General features: G+C 36.5%; 1 protein-coding gene across 1 annotated transcript in view; it reads left to right on the top strand.

Moving 5' to 3' along the window:
• Nucleotides 1-19,385, top strand: part of SPATA17 (spermatogenesis associated 17) — a 95,164-nt gene that overhangs the window by 58,839 nt on the left and 16,940 nt on the right. The window contains exons 7-9 of the mRNA XM_059835782.1: nt 1,084-1,287; nt 6,535-6,686; nt 15,770-15,905. Coding sequence (XP_059691765.1) covers nt 1,084-1,287; nt 6,535-6,686; nt 15,770-15,905 — 492 coding nt within the window. The remainder of the gene's footprint in view (nt 1-1,083; nt 1,288-6,534; nt 6,687-15,769; nt 15,906-19,385) is intronic.

The raw sequence follows: 19,385 nt of genomic DNA, 5'->3' as shown, positions 1-19,385 counted from the left end.
TTCCTATTGTGTATAGGAATTTAAATTAGAATTTAAATTAAACTTTAAATTTCAAAGTAACCATAATAGTTTGCCTTTAAAACTAGATGCAAATTTGTACACTTAATTATTTTTTAAGGGAAAACTGGTATGTTTCTTTGACTACTGCTGTGGAGGGTGGAAGATTGAATGTGACTGAAAGAAAACATGGGTTTGAGATACAGGAAGCTCTTCCTTCCATAAAGTGAAAGTTACCCCCATTTGAAGGGCTGAAACCCAGATTATTGTCATGGTTTAGTCCCAGCCGGCAACTAAGCACCACACAGCCCCTAGCTCACTCCCCCCAGCTGGGTGGGATGGGGGAGAGAATTGGAAGAGTAGAAGTAAGAAAACTTGTGGGTTGAGATAAAGACAGCTTAATAGGTAGAGCAAAAGCCACGCAAAGAAGCAAAGCGAAACAAGGAATTTATTCACCACTTCCCGTCGGTAGGCATGTGTTCAGCTATCTGCAGGAAAGCAGGGCTCCATCATGCGTAACGGTTGCTTGGGAAGACAAACGCCATTACTCTCAATGTCCCCCCTTTCCTTCTTCCTCCCCCAGCTTTATATGCTGCACATGACATCATATGGCATGGAATACCCCTTTGGTCAGTGGGGGTCAGCTGTCCCGGCTGTGTCCCTTCCCAACTTCGCGTGCACCCCCAGCTCACTCACCGGTGGGGTGGTGTGAGGAGCAGAAAAGGTCTTGACTCTGTGTGAGCCCTGCTAAGCAGTAACTAAAACATCCCTGCTTTATCAATATTGTTTCCAGCCCAAATCCAAAACACAGCCCCATACTAGCTGCTATGAAGAAAGTTAACTCTATCCCAGCCAAAACCAGCACAATTATACATTGCATTATCCTGTTTAAACCCTTTTGTAACTGTAATGCAATGCCCAGAGATGCATTTAAACTATAGACCTACCCCATGTCAGTAGTCATCAGAATCTTTGTGTAGAACTGTTTATTATATAGGTTTTTTTAAATTGGTTTGATTTATAGAAGAAATGCAAGAATGAGTTCTAAGCTAGTTGAAGTCAAAGATAATCCCATCTTCTGCTCAGATTGCAGGCATCTACAATTCGCCATTCAGAAAATCCCCAGATCCAATGGAACTGCTGCTACAGAAGTCAAAGCCATTGAGCCACAGGCGGCAGCAGATTAAGAGTCCCTTTGCCTATGAGCTCTATGACTGGCCAACTTGTACAAGGCCTCCGACTTTCTCCACAGCACAGCCTCTGCCACCTATTGGCAGACAGAAACCTCAGGTAACATTTTTCAGTGTCTCTGAGGCAGCTTTTGTTCCTATCTTTTATCATAGATTATCATAGAATATCTCGAGTTGGATCATCGAGTCTAAAAATCCCTTTTGTATATAGATCTAGTGCTTGCATTCAGGATATAAAGTCTTTGAAACAGATTTGTCTTAAAGAGAAAGAAACCTAGGTGGTATGTAAAAACAGGGAAATATGATTCTTTAGACTTTACTTTTGTTCTTTGGGGAAAAAAATGTCATTTCTGATATTTCAAAGGGAAGACCTGATATAATCGAATGTTGATATTATGTTTTATTAGAGGTAGAATTCTTAATTTCCAATTTTAAATCAATTAAAAAATAGGAGAAATGAAAGGTAATAGGGCAAATTAACTGGTTGTGATAACTTCTTCCTCTTTTTGCGGTTGTTTTCCATATGAAGGCCAAGAGACATCCTCTCAGTATAGAGTAGTTCCTGCTCTTTTGTGTCCACTAGCTGTGTGTCAGCTTTAGTTACAAAAATTTCTACATTTTGTTCTGCATCACAGCCAAGTTGCCCAGCTCCCATTCTTAACTGTCATGGTCTCAATTTTAATTTCAGTTGATGTCAACATATGTTGCAGATAGCTTTTTTTCCTCTTCTGTAAGGTAATGGAGATCTCTGAGATAATGCATCAGAGTGAATGTCCCACAGGATGGCAAAACAGCTTTTGCCACCTTATTATCAAAACCTGCTGGGAATATGCCCAATATACACAGCAGATAGACTTTTGAGACCTTTGTGTTCCTCACTTGATGACAGTACAATGACATGTAGCTTTTGCCAGTAAATGCCTGATACAGGTACTTTTGGGATAGAAGTATTCTGTCTTTCCCTCTATTCTGAAGAATTTTTCAGTTTACCTGATCTACTGAACCTTCTATTTACCTCACACATACACTTCCAGTGCCAATTTGACTTTGAATGACCACAATGCCCTCAGAACCTCTTACACTTTTTTTTTTGTACTCTGTCTTATATTTAAATTTTCTCTTCTGTATTTTGCTTAGAAAGACAATGTTTCTTAATGAGTCCTTCTCAGTAACTTTCACTGAAGCTATCACTTAGCTACAGAAATTAAACAATGATCATGAGCAATAAGCAGTGTATAATATGTCTTTATTGATATTTCACTCCTCTGAATCAGCGTGGTTATTTTCTCTATATTATTACAGCCCTTGGTAGAGGTGATCTGAACTCAGCCTTAAGTTTGAACTACTGCTGGGTTCAAACTATGTGTACGCATGCCATCTGCCATAATTTACCTGTGGTTTATTGATTGCATCCACGTTGTACTTCAGTGGGGACAGCTGTGGGCGTACTGGCTAACCCATACAGAAGAGGCTTTTCTCATCTTTATGTCATGACTGACTTGTCTGTAGCAGGACGAGTCGGTATAGGTGGTGGGACATGAAGGCAAAGGCAATTGGATTAGAGCACGAGCAAAAGATGCAGGCCTGCCAGAATACCTCTGGAGAAGTAGAATTGAGCCACACAGAGATCCACACTGCTTATAACAGTGAGGATCAACTTCAGGGCAATTCTCCACCTTCATCCTTCCCTCCTTATGTTCTCCCTGCCTTGACTGCTTGAGCTTCCTCATTGAATGAACTCATTGACTCACATTAGAATCAAGATAAAGTGTGAGCCGACAAACAGTTTGGGTCATCACGGAGTTTGGAGTTGAGGTAAATATGACATTATAGCTTTACCTTCTGAGACCAAAGGGACTATGATGGTCCTTCAGTGGGATGCGACTGAATGAACTGTCTCTCAGGATAGAGGGAAAGATTTTGCGTAATGGACATGGTATAGGAGTCATGCTTTTAAATAAAGAGGGAACTCAGAGGTTTTCCATTGTCAAGTTGCTCTTGCTAAACTGTTTTACTGTATACAAAGTATCTTACAAGCATCTGTTTGGATTTCTAATATTTTATAGACCTTTCTAAGTTCAGACGCACGCACAGCAGTCATGCACAGATAGCGTTTTAGAACAAACCAGAAGAGTTCTGTTTATTTTCTGCACCTCAAAGAGGGAATTTACTATATAATACTTTAATCCTTTCAGCACCCTGGGATGTACACTGTGGGGTAAATTTTCAAAGCACAGCGCGTGGATTTAGCTGCGCGACTCTTATTGATGTTAATGGGAGTCACACGGCTAAATCCCTGCACAACACTTTGACAATTTAGGGTTGTATGTCTAAGAAAAGGACACTGGTTTGAGCTGATGAAACAGCTGGAAATGAAAACCCATCAGAACGCATCATCCTGAAAGTTGTCTGGTGTGACAATAAGGAATTTAATTACTAGATATACTTGTGTCCTAGTTCTTTGTGGTAACACTTTTTGGCAGCAAGCTTCCTTTTCTAATATCTATCATCAGGCCCACTGTGAGTCACATGTTACTTCACTGTTTTTTCAGGTATCTAAAATTTGTATTGCCCGTAGGGTTGGATATTTTATATGAGAATGTCAATTATATATGTTTAAAAGAACAGAAATTAGCTATCTATCAGCTTTCTTTTTGGGAAATGGGTATTTAGCATTTTATAGGTAAGCTCTGTGTGTGTAAGACAGATAGTGTATTTAAAAGAAAAGTTGTAATGATCCTTATGCATCAGTTAGATCTATCATTTTTATTACTGAGGTAACTAGAAATACAGTTTGATGGAAACACAGATAATGCTAAAATTAGTCATCTGTTCATTAAAAGGCATTAATAACAGAAAGCACATTGCCATTTTTAGGGGATTTTTTGCATGCTGTTAGCTTCCCTGGACTGGGGGCAGTGAATAACATATGATTTCATGTATATCATAATTTTTATCATGGGTTTCTGTTTTTACAGTAAAGTAGTAAGAAGGCTGATCTGCTAACCTTTATTTGGCAGACCAATCAGTAGCAAGATTTATCCTACTGCGTTCAAGTTCCAAACATAGAACATAGAGTTGTGTGAGTTGCTTTCAGGGTGAAAACTGTTGGCTGACTCACTCCCTTCCTTTCCTAGCCTGGCCTCCCCAGGAAGATTTCCGTTTTGAAGCAGGATGCCTGAAATGCCTGCAGGCACTGCCAATTTGAAAACATTTGTAAGCACCATTCTACCACAGATTCCACAAACCTTAAAGTTAATCTTGTAAAATGGACATAGGTAAATGGCTTTTTTAGAGGTCTTGTCATCTTCGATATATTCCTTAGGTGCCTGTTGCTAGGTATGCTTCTTCAAATACATGATTGAGAGGAATGGAAACATCTGCAGGGAATGTTTAGAATTATCTTAGTATTCTAACCTATATACCCCACTTTCATCAGTTGATGACACAGCCTTGTTTGAGAGACCTTTGCCTAGTTACACTCCTTCCCCCCTCCTTCCATTAGTAGTTGGACTCTATTAATTTCATTTGAACTATGGATTGAGAAAGAGTTAGAAGGTCTTAGAAATTAAAGATGGAAAAAAATCCTTGCTTGGATATCTGATTTGGCCCTTACCCTGATGGAATATGAGTCAATATTTTACAATGAAGAAGAAATACAATGTTCTGAAAGACTCTTTTCTAAAAGCAAACATATTTATCTTGATATTAGTTGACAATAGTACATCTCTTTCTTCTTTGCTGCATATATCCACTTCATGCAAACGTCTTGCAATACAGAGTATTCATTTTTTATTATAAATTTTAAACTTTTTTTATAACTCGATCATCAGATTATATATTACTAGAACATTGCCTACTAGTTTTAATGACCTGCTCTAGTATTGATTATTCTCTCACAGACGGTAACACTTTTCTGTTTTTAAAGACTTATAGTGGTCATATGAAATGAATGTATTTTTTTACAAGACTTAGAAACTAGAAGCAAGAAAGTATCTGCAAGAAGTGTAAATACTGTGCTTACTTGCTTACTAGGACCTTTAAGAAGATCTCCAAATCATGGTGCTGTACCTTTAAGAAGTAAAGTTCTGATAAAAATCCATTAACTACTTTCAAATATAGCAATCCTCCTGTCCAGCTGTGAAAAGTACTAGATGATACTTATTTGCCATTTGTGTTATTTACGGTCCATGACTTTTATGGTAACTGGTTCCTATTATTGGTTTCTATTAATGTAAAACATAAGTGAACATAAATGAGGCGTGAATCATTTCTTTTTATTAGCCCCACAGTCTTCACTCAGTGCTTGCAGTAACTCCAGCTGTGACTTGTTAGTGATAACCTATTTAAAGAAGGATATCTTTAAGAATAAAGGCTGTGATTAGGATTCTTTGTCTGTTTGTAATTTCAGCAGGTTTCACTAGTTCATTGCAGGATCAACAATGATGAAAATAAAATAAAAATTAATTAGCAACACTTCTAAATCCAGAGTTGCCACTAAACTGTCCTGAGTGTAATATAGCATTAATTATACTCCAGGTAAGTTCTTACTGGTTAGTACTATAAGCAAGACATAGGATATGTCACTTCGACGGTGCAGGAAAGGAATTCCTGCTGCTATTTATCCATGTTGTTAAATGGTAGATGCTGATACGATCAGTTATTAAACAATCTACTCCGGAAAAAAGATGTATATGTGTACATATACAGAGAGACTTGTGAAAGAATTATGAGCTTTCTTTTTTTTTTAATAATAATGAAATTAACGTGGAATTAGATTTTTCAAAAATGGGCTATACACCTGTATTATTGAAGTCATTAGTTTGAATTGTATTAGAAGAATTATATCTTAAGTCATATATTAAGTTCCCTTCCAGGTCGCTTTATACTTAAATTGAAACGAGCATGTTCTTTAAGGTAAAACATTATTTATCCTATGAAAAGAAAAAGACTTAAGCTTTCTGCTTAAGTAGAATCTAGATACAGTTAATACTTGTGTATCAGATTTTATTTCACTAATATTTTTTTCCTAAGGAAAAAATAAGTTTTCCTAATCAGTTCTAACAATGTATTGTTTTAAAATAATAAATATTTATTAGTACTTAAATAAATCTGGAGTGCACATTTCTCATTCTCTCTTTGGAGCTTTAGAGCATGTTATCAACCTTTGTGTTATCTGTAACTCTCTATCAAAATGAACTGCTTTAATTATTTTGGAAGAAAAGTCTTGCTACACTTCCCAGACATTCTGTGTCTTCTTTCATCAGTGATGTGTCATGAATAAAAGAAGGAAAGAAAAGAACTGTAACCCCACAATAAAACACTTACATTATCCTATACCTTTCAGGGGCCTTTCCGTGATACTGCTGAAGTATTGCGGCAGCGCTACAAGCCTTTGGAACCAACCTTGCGAGTGGCAGCATCGATCAATTCACCACTAGAGAAGGCCAGAGAGGAAATGAAAAGGGAGGAATGGAGAAACCGTATACATGACAATGAGTAAGTTCTTTGTTTTTTCTTATATTGTTATGAGAGTGTTTTCTTTATTCCGTTGATTTCAGAAACCTTTCATGCCTGACAAAATGAAATGTCAAACCTGACAGCTTACTAGCAAACATTCTATGTACATGCTTCTAAATTCTGTGTCCTTAGATTATAAACTGTTCAGGGCAGAGACCCTATCTTGTAATTGTGTGACATGTGCCATCCATATCTATGAATCTACAGAAGAACTTGTAATAATAATATGTATTGCAACAGATGGATTTAATGGGAAATAAAAAAACAAATGCAAATTCTGTTTTGCCACATGCACCTTGCCAAGATAAAAATACTGTTTCAGTCTTCGTATTCAGGGAGCTTACAGACTATGGAAGGAAAAAATGGTGTTGCATGCCAATGAGACTTGCTTTCTCTCCCAGTAGACTACCAAAGCTCACTTGGAAGGGAAGGGAGCATATGTTGCACATGTTAGAACATGATGTAGAAACTGTAATCATCTTTGAAGCAGTTTGGTTTCCTAAGCCATAGCATCTGTAATAGTGTCAGACAGGCCAGTTCTCTTCCATAGAATCCCAAATAGAGACATAATCCATCCCAAAAGATTTAAGGCTTCTGTCCCAAAAGATCTAAGGCTATTGTCAAAAAATTTCCAATTCTTTTCTTATCATGATGGAACTCTTTTGTCCAATCATGATAAAAGCCTGTTAAGTCACCTGCTCTGGTTTTATAGTTAACCAGAAAAAAATTGATGTTTTGTCAACTTTTCCCTTGAATTCACTGCTCTTGGCAGTTCTTTGACACTTTAATACCAGAATTCAGGACAGAAAGGAATCACTTTTCTTCATGAGCAGTCTTTGATCCACTGATTCACTGGGACATGATGCTTTGCTATCTTTGATCTGTTTCAAGCTTTTCTATCAGCTCCATGTTGCCATGTGGAATTCATGGACTGGGACTTAAGAATGCCAGAATCAATTTCATTTGCATGGTTTGGCTTTTATGTTTTGATTGTTGGATTGTTTTCCTCACATTTTCCCTGATTTAATATTAACAGTGACTTTAAATGGCAATTCTACTTAAAAACAGTTCTGAAAAACCCCCAAAACCCTCTTAATTCGGCTACTTTTGCACTTTTAGGCAATGTTATTTTTTGTATTTGGTACCAAAAATGAGATATAGTACTTTTTATTCCTTTCATACAAAAACCATAACTGAGTTAAGTGACAAGTAAAAATGTCCTACAGTTTTCTAATCCTCTCTGTATTCTTTCATTTATCGGGGTGATGAGGAAGCAGCTTAACTTTCACATCTCAGCTTAAATCTGGGCCTTTTTTATTTGTTCTTATTTTTGGCTTCTGCCAGTGAAATTTAAAAGAAAAACACTAGGTAATAATTAATGTTCTACCTCTCATTTAAAGTTTTATTTCCACTGAATGTTTTGACTGATGCGTTCCAAGTGAGGATGGATGATATCTTTCGTTTATAGGCATGACTATTGCCCACTCTTTATTTGATGAGGTTTACCCCAGACATCACTGTGTCAACAGTTTCAGAAGGTCAGATCTTGTAGTAAACATTTCACTGACTCTCTTTAGTGAGTGAATTGTGAAGCTTTGGTCTTGCACAGTTTAAATTTGGAGTCTCCAACTTTGACAGATATTAATTGATCAGGGATCTTTGTTTACCTTATGGGTAAGGAAGCATTTAGTGCCATCCTTAATGCACAGAAGCAATGTCCTGACACCAATGATTCTCAGCTTCATGCACGCTAAATGCATAGTGCATTTAGGCTGTGATCATTCTGTTTGTGCTTCATATTCAACCAACCATGCAAGGGTCACATCTGTAACCTTGAAAAGGTGATGACAGAGTTGCAGGTTGTCATCAGGACTAAAGCTCACTAGTAATGCTGCAGCTGCTGTGTGGGATGCCAGTCTCCAGGGAGGAGTCAGCAAAGGGTTACTCAGATTCTACAGTAGTTTTTTCTCAGTAGAGTCTATTATGAATTGACAAATTTCTGTCTCTTCCTTTGTAATTGTGTACTTTGGGACTGTATTTCTTCCTTGTAGGGCTTCCTATGCTGATTATTCTTCTATTTTAGAAAATAAGGAGAGAATGAAAGGTAGAAGTGTGTGGCATTTGTTGAGAAAGCTTGTGTTTGCATAAAATGACAAACTGAATCCTTGATCTGTGTATTTCCAGAGTGAGTATTGTGTGGTATCTCTTAATATGGTAAAACTGTCAGTATATACCTGCAATTTCCAACAACATACAGAATGCCCACTCACCTCTGATTGTCAGGGTTCTTTAAAGTGGTAATGTGTCTTCTCTAAGTGTTTCAAGCTCTGAGAAAGTTTTTGCTTCTGATAAAATGCAGAAATAATTGAAAAAGCTGTGGGAGAGTTTGAGGCAGGTGGAAGCAGTACAAATGGAAGCAAGAGAGAATGTTGTGCTTACTTGAAGCAAGTGCTGGAATTTTCTCTTTTGTAGTGAAAGAGCAACTAGGTAATCTAGCCTAATAAGAATGATTCCTTTTTCTCATGTAATTGAAGCTGTTACTGCCTTATTGTGCTATTTTTCATACAAATGAAAAGATTTCCCCATCCACTTGTGTAGGGATGACAACTGGACTCCTTCAGGACAGCTGCTTAATAAACTAGTTTCTAGTTTGAGACACCAACTGCTGGATCCAGCAGATTTAGATCACTAAGCATGAAAAGTTCTGTACTCAGTTTTTATGCAGCTGCATGCTGGCCTAATTTTCCAGAGAACAAAAATGTAAATTATTTTCATTAACTTTACTGAAATCTGTCTCGCGTAATATGCCTCATGCTTCAAAGTATACTGTTAAACATCTTTATGAAGTCGGCATACATCAGAATGAGTTGCAATGTGGTGATAGAATAGGGATAAACCAGCAATAGTGTAAGGCTGAGGTTTCCTGATCTATTGTAGTCTTCTGGTGTGACATCAGGCTAGTTATCTCAGCTTCTGGCTATGTCCATGATCAGTGCTGTACTGGAGATAGCCAAGCTAGTCCTGAACACACAGGTTCACTTGTGTGCAGCAGAATGCAATGTTTGCATACCCTGCCTCTCACATGCTGTGCAAACACTGCAGCTTTTTCTCAGTAAGATAATGCTTTCCTTTTGAACCAGCTTAGGTGCTTCTGTGCTACACAAAGCTGTGCATGAAAGGTACATTTACAAGAAAATTAATGATCTAAATAAACTCTGTACTTGGAGAGCATCAGTGTTATGAGCTGCCTGCTATTAACGGTAATAAAATTTAAAAAGAAAGTCACTTTAAAATTAAAGATTTTAAAAGAATCTTTTGATTTCTACATTTATAAGATCTTTTACTGTATTTCTGATTTAGCTACAGTGAAAATGGCTACTACATTTTATGTCGTACAAATATAGCACATCTGAAAACTTTTTTCGAATTATACTTAGTTTTTCAAATGCTTTGCAACTTCAGCAATTTGCATATTTTCCGGACTGTTATTGTATTATGATAAACAGGGATTATCATATATTTTCAGATAATGTTTTCTTAACAATTCAACTTCTATTTGTAACTCTTCCATTTATTTTAATTACTAGCACAGTGTGCAACATTTATTAATCAGCAGAGTCTTTTTAAGTTAAAATACTAAATTAGCTAACCCCATTAACACAGAATACTCCAAACAAGCAGTAATAGGAGAGGTAGTTACTGTGCAAATCGTATTATACATGCGGGTGCTCTAGGGCACAGTTAAGCATGATTACCCTCTTTTGATCCAGTATTCCTCTGCTTCTTCCAGCTAATTTCCACTGGAAATTTACAAAGTAGCGCCTTCATTTTTCCATCTTAATTTTTCTAATGAAGTTCTGGTACTTCATAACACTGGGGATGCAGATAATAAGTCTGTGTATAATTAAGAAGTTCCGGATTTTGCTGCAGAAGAGATCTCTTTTACTTCCTACAAGAACTAGACTATGCTTTTCTTTGCCACCTTACATTATCGCAGACAGGGGTTAAGCAAAAATGGCCAGAGGATTCTTAGATTTACCTGGATAAAATCTATTGCTAGTTGATTGAAAAAGTATGTATTTAGTATATTACTGTAGACAATATCTGTAATAATGTACCCAAAATAACTTTCTTATGGAAAAAGTACTGCACTAAAGGTGATCTGACTAGATGTGTTAAGTAAAACAGTCTGTCTTTATTTTGGTAAATAAAACTTTGATTTTAATATGCGCTTATTATGAACTAAATAATGGCTGCCTTGCTGCAGTTGTTTTGCTATGGAAAACAATTGTGCTTCTTCCTTTGTTCCCCAAGGGAAACGATAGGCACTTTTGCATCTGATAAAGAAATTACTTTGGGAATAACCCGAATTTGAAAGCTTAGATTTTTTTTTTCTTTAAATAAAACACGAAATCAAAGATTAATGATTCACAGCTTCCCAACAGAGAAGCATATTTTGTTTGGAGCTACTAGTTCATGGTCTTCAAAGTGAGATAAAATTGTTTGATTTGAATTAGATCAAGACAACAAGGAATTTAATTGCTATTGCATAAACCACTTTAGATAAAAATTTAACAACACTATCACACATCTAGAGTTAAGATTTTGGTAGTATTTTTACTACTAGATTACAAAAATGTACAGTACATACAAATACTATGAAATTTTGAAAAAACATGTAAGCAGAAAATTCCTTTTAGTTGTCTGGTTTTAGGATTTCTTATGGTGCCCTGGTAGTGCAGCATGTATGGCAGCCTGGCAGTAGATCTACTGTCAGTTCTTTCTCAGAAGCCTGGGTAAAGTTTCTGGTATCAGAATTGCATGCTTACACTGCTAGACTGTTGGGATTTTGCCTCTTAGGCAGATCCAGAGAACATGCTGAAGGACCACTCTGGTTTTTTGTTGCTGTTTAAATTCAAGAAAAAGTGAGTGCCTCTGAACTGTGTCCTGTTGGTAGGTACCATATAGCATTGGGATGCTGACGCCCAGCTGTAAATGATGGAGCTGACAAATGCTCCTCCCTGTTTGTTCTGCTGCTCTCTCCTCTTCCATTGCCATAGACACCAGAGCCCAGTACCTGCTGCTGCTTCTATCATCTTGGTCAAGCCAACTGGAAAGCCTTCAGCGTCTAAAAGGCTTCTTCCATCTCCTGTCACAATAGTGAGAGATATTACAATAAAAGAGACAGAATGGAGGGAAGAAATGGTAGGTGAGGAGATGCAGGTAGAAAGATCATGAGGGGGTGAAAAATGTGGGGAAAAGAAGGATTAAAAAGACAAAATTAATAGTAGGAGGGAGGTGCAGGATAGGATGAGTGAAGGGAGAGAGAAAGCGATTTTTAATTTGTATTAACAACAAATATCTAGGGTATCTCTCAAAATTTAAATACATGCCACTAGCAGCTGTTAGGTCCAGGATTGGCTACTAAGTTGAGGCTTCTAGGCCTTTTTATGCTAATTAGGTTCAGCATAGTGTGGTCCTGGCAACAGTGCAGCTGGCCTTCATTACCAGTGACACTGCCAGCTTTGGTCCTGGTCCTCCCTCAGGTTGTGTATGTGTAATACTGCTATTTGTAGAACCTGAGATAGTTTCCGATTTTTGGTTCCAACTCTTTTCCCCTATCTTCAATGTGTTCTTTGGAATATCTCTCATTCAAGCTTTTGTGGTGGGTGAAATGAAAAAAAAAATGTAATTTTAAAATTTATTTCTTTAGGGAAAGTTCACCTCCTATTAAACCAACTTTTGGAAATGCTTAGCTTATACTAACTATGTTTTATGGCATGATACAACATCAACATGGAATTCAATTCTTCTTTGATCCTTCTACTTTTGTCTGTCATATTTACTGAAAACCTTTAAGAATTTCTGAATTTACACTTAAATCACAAGGAAAAGCTGAAACCCAGATGTAAGAATCATGTGAGTGAGCTTTTTGTGGAAAAAAACCTACTGAGTTCTAAACTTGTGCAGTTGATAATGACATCATACCATTGCCTGGATTTAATTTTCCTCTCCTTCCATCAGTCTCTTCTGTCACATTCAGAGTACATGCTGTCATTAATTTGGGGAAAAGCTGTGTCAGGTGTATATATAGAGCTACAGAACAATACCATTACTGAAGCGTTGTGGTGTGCTATTGCTTTTTACTATGATTTTTGGTTGTGGGGGTATAATGACTTTTGTATGACTCCCAATAATTTCGTTACCCTACTTACCACAAAGAATTGTTTTAATGTTCTTTTTAATTACTTATTCACATAGAGTAATAAAAATTCTTGCTTGCTTTAAACAGACATTGAATTTGAAAGCATATGATCCTTTCTTGTAGTTAATCATTATCGCTAACGGATGTGCCCACCTAGCTCTGACAGTAGAACTACAGAGAGAAGAAAGAGTTTCTACTTTAGACTACGTTATACCATTATACCCTATTATACTTTTAATGTTCTTTCATTTCAATTTTAATAATTTTTTATTGTTCAATGTTCTTCCTCAAAAATTCATAGTTGCTTTAATTTTTTTTACTCAGCCATAGACACGCATTCCAGGCTGTATGGCACATACGCCAGTTAATGTTCTTAGAGAAGATACGCAGCAGAATGCAGAAGGTCACGTTTGTGCTAAACTACGGGTAGAACATACTGTTAGTTGTGTCTTAGAGAGTTACAATATATGTATTTTTTGTTTGTAATAATGGTAGAACATAGATTACTCTGAGTATTCGTTTGCCAAAAAGACAAAGATTAACTGATCCACAGTAAAATCAAAACCTCTATGTAGGAAATTTTATAGGGAAAACTATAATCATTTACTTTATCGTCTACTTTCCTCAAGAGTTTCTTTTGCCATTTGTGTATAAATTTTACAGATGTAGTACTCATATTAAATTATGAATTCTATGGCTCAAATAAATTCTATGCATATATGGGCAAATCCCTAAACTGCTAGCCTTGTCTTCTCAGCTATCCAGTCCCCTGAGAAAGCCAATTTTCTTTCATGTCTGAAAAAAAGAAAAATGTACTATTAAAATGCAATTCAGAAGTGATAAAAACTGCAAGTGGAGCAGCCGGCTCACAGCACCTTCGATGTATTCTCTGGGACACTGGGGCCACATTAATTTTTGTGTGTGTGTGATGTCCATCCCATGTGCAAATTAGCATTACAAGTACCATAATCTGTCTTATGTGAAAGTGTCCTTTCCCATGAGTATACACATGCTACTATAGCTTTGTATAATTTAAAAGTCTGCTAACTCAGTGTTTTTCTTTCACTAACTTTACATGACATTTGTTTGTGGTATTTGATAGAATAAATTGATATAGCTGGCAAGATTCTAAAATAGTTTCTTTTTATGAAGTGGAAAGAAAGAAATGTAATTTAAGAAAACAAACACTCAAACAGTTGCTGATGGATCACTTAGTCCAAATAAATAATCTTCTGAGTCTGAGAGACAAAGAAAGGTATTTTAATCCCCATGTTTATCAAAACTAACTCTTAACTCTTATTATCAAATCTAACTCTTATAGGGACTCTGGATTCTGAAAAGCTTTGAGCTAGGAAAAGGTTTTAATTAACTACACCTGTTGTCATGGCAGTTGAAGTGATGTTTTAAACTTCTGAAGCATATATTTCTAATTTTAGTCCACAATAACTTTTCCTGCACTTGTAGATTAAAGAATGCATGTTGCTTTTCCAGAATAACAGCAATGATAAGCTTAATTCACAAGGTTTTACTTTTATATTAAAATGTACTTGTTTGCTCACATAACTTTCTTGCAAACTGAAATAGATGGAACTAAGGCACCTTTGTAGGGTCTCTTGTAGATCCGTTATATATAAGATGTTTTTCACCTTCCTCCGTACAGTTTGTTGTGGAACCTACCTAGAAAACCTGTAGTTGTCCATGAGAGTTAGGGACATCCATCTGAAAACCTCTTCCATGCCCAAAGCAGGTAGCTGGAGCTTCACTGTTCGGGTGCACTATGTAAGCAGGGACTCGACTCCACCATTAGTATGACCAAAGGTGAAAGAACCAGACTCTAGAAGACTGCTAATTAGGATATAATTATAACTCAGGTTTAAAGTACACAATTTGTGAATTCAGAAGAAATAATTTCTTTGCTTTGTGGTCTGCCAATATGTGAAAGTCAACAGTACTATTTGTATAAGTTTCTGTTCTGCTAAATGAGAGTACAGTTTATTTAGCATTGATTAACAGATATCAAAGGATGCATACCTAGCTTAAGGTACAGGGAGGATTCTTTATGGTGCAAATTTGCCTTGGTTTATGCTTATACTGCTGGCATGCTTGAAATTTTTCTATCCGGATGGAACAATCAGGTTGAGGTTATGTGTTGGGGTCCTACATGACTTGTAAAGTGGATGCAAAGTTCTCCAGAAATGAGCTTTATACTCATCCATGGTCTGTGCCTGCCACTGACAGCTGGCACAGACTGCGCTGCCTGCTAAGACTTGAGGTGTCAACATGCAGATCCCAGCAAATTGAACCCTGCTCATTCTTCACATCACACCAGTTGGTAGTGCAGATACAGCCAAAGTAATCATCTAGTAATGTGAGTGAACCATGTTATATCTTCGTACAGAAAATCTTAATTTTATCCTGTTGAAACTCTATATCTCTTTCCTCCAAATTTAATTTAAAAGCAGCTATAGGAGAAATTGCAGTAATCATCTCACAACACTGAGTAGCACCATTAAGAAGGTAGTGGAAAAGAGCAGGAACATGTGTCCATGTCACCTCCTGTATCATAGAGAATCACAGAATGATAGGGGTTGGAAGGGACCTCTGGAGATCATCTAGTCCGGCGCCCCTGCCAGAGCAGGTTCACCTAGAGCAGATTGCACAGGAATGTGTCCAGGGGAGTTTTGAGCATCTCCAGAGAAGGAGACTCCACAACCTCCCTGGGCATCTTGTTCCAGTGCTCTGCCACCCTCAAAGTAAAGAAGTTCCTCCTCATGTAGTGTTGGTATCTATGTTTTACATCAATCCCGTAGCATCTAAAGTAGAGCATAACTGATTTTTAAATATTATTGAATTTCAGATTTCTGCCATTTTCATCGTCTCATAAAAATGAGAAGTATGATCCATCAATTCATAGGTCAGGCAAATATGGCCAAGAAGCTTATGGAATTAAACACTTCCGAGAAGTACAGCCTAAGAAGTGGGTAGTAGACAAGGTACGTCACTGCAAAAATTAAAGAATGGTTTACTTTTTTAGATTGTTATTGTATTAGAATTAAGTGAATTTGGACCTGATCCAGACATCATGAAATCCAATGGGAATGTTTCTAGCCACATAGTTAGAGCTGATGTAATGAGATGTCAGGTTTCCTCAACTTCTTCTGGTAAGTTCAATTTGAGGAAATTCAACACCTCTCCCACCTACAAGATAAGAATTTGAAAGCCTAATTAAGTACAGCTTTGGTTATATAAGTTTTTGAGTTTTGTTCTATCTGTATTGCCTTTTCTGATTTAAGAGAGATTGCATATTTACTCTTGCGCATTAAGATAATCCTTCAGAAAATTATGGCAAAACCTGATTAAAACCAACAAAATATTTTACTGCTTACATTCTTTGGAAAAGTCTAAAAATTAGTGAATAGCTGTTTTTATTTTAAGATAGTCTCATTAAACTGCATGCTTTGTCAGAAGCATCTCATATATTTCTGGTTTTGTAATGCTACAAGAGGTAACTTTCCTCAGAACATGTTCTAACATGAGTTTGTGTAATGTTTGTATTACTCCTATTTATATTAGGTATTATCATCACATTAAAATTTCCCAGTGCAAGAAAGATAATGGACTTGGTAGAGAATGCAGCACAGAGCCATAAAGATAGTTAAGGGAATATAGCACCTTTTGTAGGAGGAAAGGCTGAGAGAGCCGGAACTCTTCAGTCTGGAGAAAAGAAGGCTTGGGGGAGATCTCATCAACATGTATAAACACCTGACAGGAGGGAATGAAGAAGAGGGAGCCAGACTCCTCTCAGTCTCAGTGTCCAGTGACTGGAAAAAAGGCAACAATTCAGGCATCTGAATGCAAGAAAACACTTTTTTTTTTTTTACTGTGAGGGCAACAGAGCACTGGCACAAGTTGCCCAAAGAGGTTGTGGAGTCTCCATCCTTGGAGGTATTCAAAACCCAACTGGACATGATCCTGGGCAACCTGCTGTAGCTGAGTAGGGGGGTTGGACTAGATGATCTCAAGAGGTCTCTTCCAACCTAAACAATTCTGGGATTTTGTAAGATATGATTACTTATTTCCCTGAAAGTAATTAACCTTTAAATATATAACAAGTTTCAAGGAATCTTAGTTTGAGAAGTAATATTTTTTAAAAAGAACTCTTTTGCAAAGCTTTAAGCTTTAAAAATGAGCTCAGAGTAAAATTTTGGTGTTTTAACATACATTAATTAAATCTCATTGCAAATAAAGGCACAAAGATCAACATTAAAAGAAAAAGATCTGAATTTGTCTTTCAAAAGCAATGAATGGAGGATATGACGGGCTGAAGTCCCACAGCAGAAGTATGATGTATAAAAAAGATCTAAAAGTCTTATTGGTGGTACTCATCTTGTTCTGTAAAGACTCTTCCTTTTCCAGTCCTTAGCAGTTCTTGATCGGGCTCAGATGATGATATCAAACAATGTAAAGATATTTATATTGTATATCATATCACACATATATAATATTACATAGGGACTAGCTGAAACAACTAAACTCACTTTACTTGTGATCTTGGATAGATTTCAACCTAAATCTCTGGAGGTGAATAGCTGTATACATTAACCCAACATGACATACAGCCTTCCAACCCCAATTCTAAATCAATATGAAGCTTCAATTAGGAGCCGCTTACCCAAACTGAGAGATAAGAGGAGAAAAGAGCTATTTATGACCTACCTGCTGCTTTAATGGGTCATTATTATCAGAAAAAAAACCCACAACTCTACCTCCTTACTATATTTTAATGGAAAAGGTCCTATAGGCAGGTGTGAGGTCATACTTTCACAACTGTTAAATGTGAAAGAACTCTGTCACGTTCTTATTTCTAAACTGTATTAAAACTTTGTATATACCAGTGCTATGAGCAAAATTATCCTCTTCTAGTGAATCACAAGGCTAAAGGGCATATATAAAAATATTTCCAAGACAAGATCAGTTTTTTGCTTAACACTGTCTACTAAACACAACCCTCCTTTGAGTTTCCCATGAGGTGATATTTTTGTGGATGCAGCTTCTATTACAACCTGAATAGCTGATAACTCTGCCATGATGTATATTCAGCTTCTGACAGTATTATACTAGAGAAGTTTCTCTTATCATTGCTGGTAAGACAAACTACTGTGTAAGTTCTTCCAAGGAGTCAGTTCAGTGGTCAGTGGATCAGCGACCCCCTCTGAGCTTCTGAGGTATTATTTGATATTAGCTGGCTTTTTTTTAAAACTACATATAAAAAAATTTCCCTGTGTATGTTCATGAGCATGTCCTAGTTATATTTCCTGAGGTTTTCATGTGTTTATAAGCATGCATTTTAATTCAAGTCACAAAAAGATTAATATGTAAATTGTATAATTACTTTAGAAGCAAAATGGACAACAATGAAAAATACTGCCTTGCTATATTTCTTCTGGAAAATGAAAGGGTATTAGCATAGATTTCCTCTAAACATAATAATTACTGTATCTATGTGAGGAAAAGTTAATAGTTCTTCTTTTCATCTGGTTATAATCTGAAAATTTTTATCTCATTCCGTTTACATTTCAAAGAAGTTTCTGAGTTAAGGGAAAAACTGTTGTATTCTAATTCTTCATTAAAAATAAACAAGAAGTGGAAATACTATACCTCTAGTGAAACTGACTCTAGTTAGTTTACCCAGATGTAAATCACTATAAAAATAGAACTGCTTGCATATTTTAAGTTTAATATTGTATATCTAAATACCTGGGAATGCCTTTGATAGAATTTATGTGAGGAGTATCAATATAAAAAATTTACCAGTCACTATGAATTTAATCTACAACAATAGGTTGCAATGTAGCTGGACAGTCAAGGGATCAAACACGCTAACTATAATCTTTCAGTTGTCAAAACACTCACATATGTTCGTATTTACTGAAGCAGAAATGATAGCTTACAGCCTTTAATCGGTAGTGGAATTAGTTTGCATATGCATTTTAGAAAACTGACTTTAATGACAGCATTTAATGTTTTCTTATTTGCAAATTTCAGGAAGTGACAATTAAGATGTTCCTTCCTGATAGATTCTTTCCTCTGATGCCTTATTATAGGTGAATTACAGTACAACTGCATCACTGTTTCATTATTTGCACAGGCATTTTGGCCCTAAACAGAATTTTATTATCTACAGAGCATAAAAATACCCAGTACTGCAAAGAATTAATTTAGAGAACCTAAGCATATTGCACAGAACATAAAGTTGACCTTTACCGTCTACAGCTTTTGGAATGGAGTGGGATGTGGAACACATCATAGATTTAATGTGGCACAACGCTGCCTGCAGAAACTTGGGTGGGACTGTGACTGCCTGCCCATTGCACCCGATGATTGAATCTGCTGTCACCAGCATCCTGATAATAATGAACATTCAGCTTAACGACCGTGATTATGATTATCATAATTGATGTGCAAGTGCAGTG

The sequence above is a fragment of the Gavia stellata genome, chromosome 2, assembly GCF_030936135.1.
Source record: "Gavia stellata isolate bGavSte3 chromosome 2, bGavSte3.hap2, whole genome shotgun sequence".
NCBI lineage: Eukaryota > Metazoa > Chordata > Aves > Gaviiformes > Gaviidae > Gavia > Gavia stellata.
Note: the sequence above shows the minus strand (reverse complement) of the source record. Positions and strands in the feature narration are given on the sequence as shown.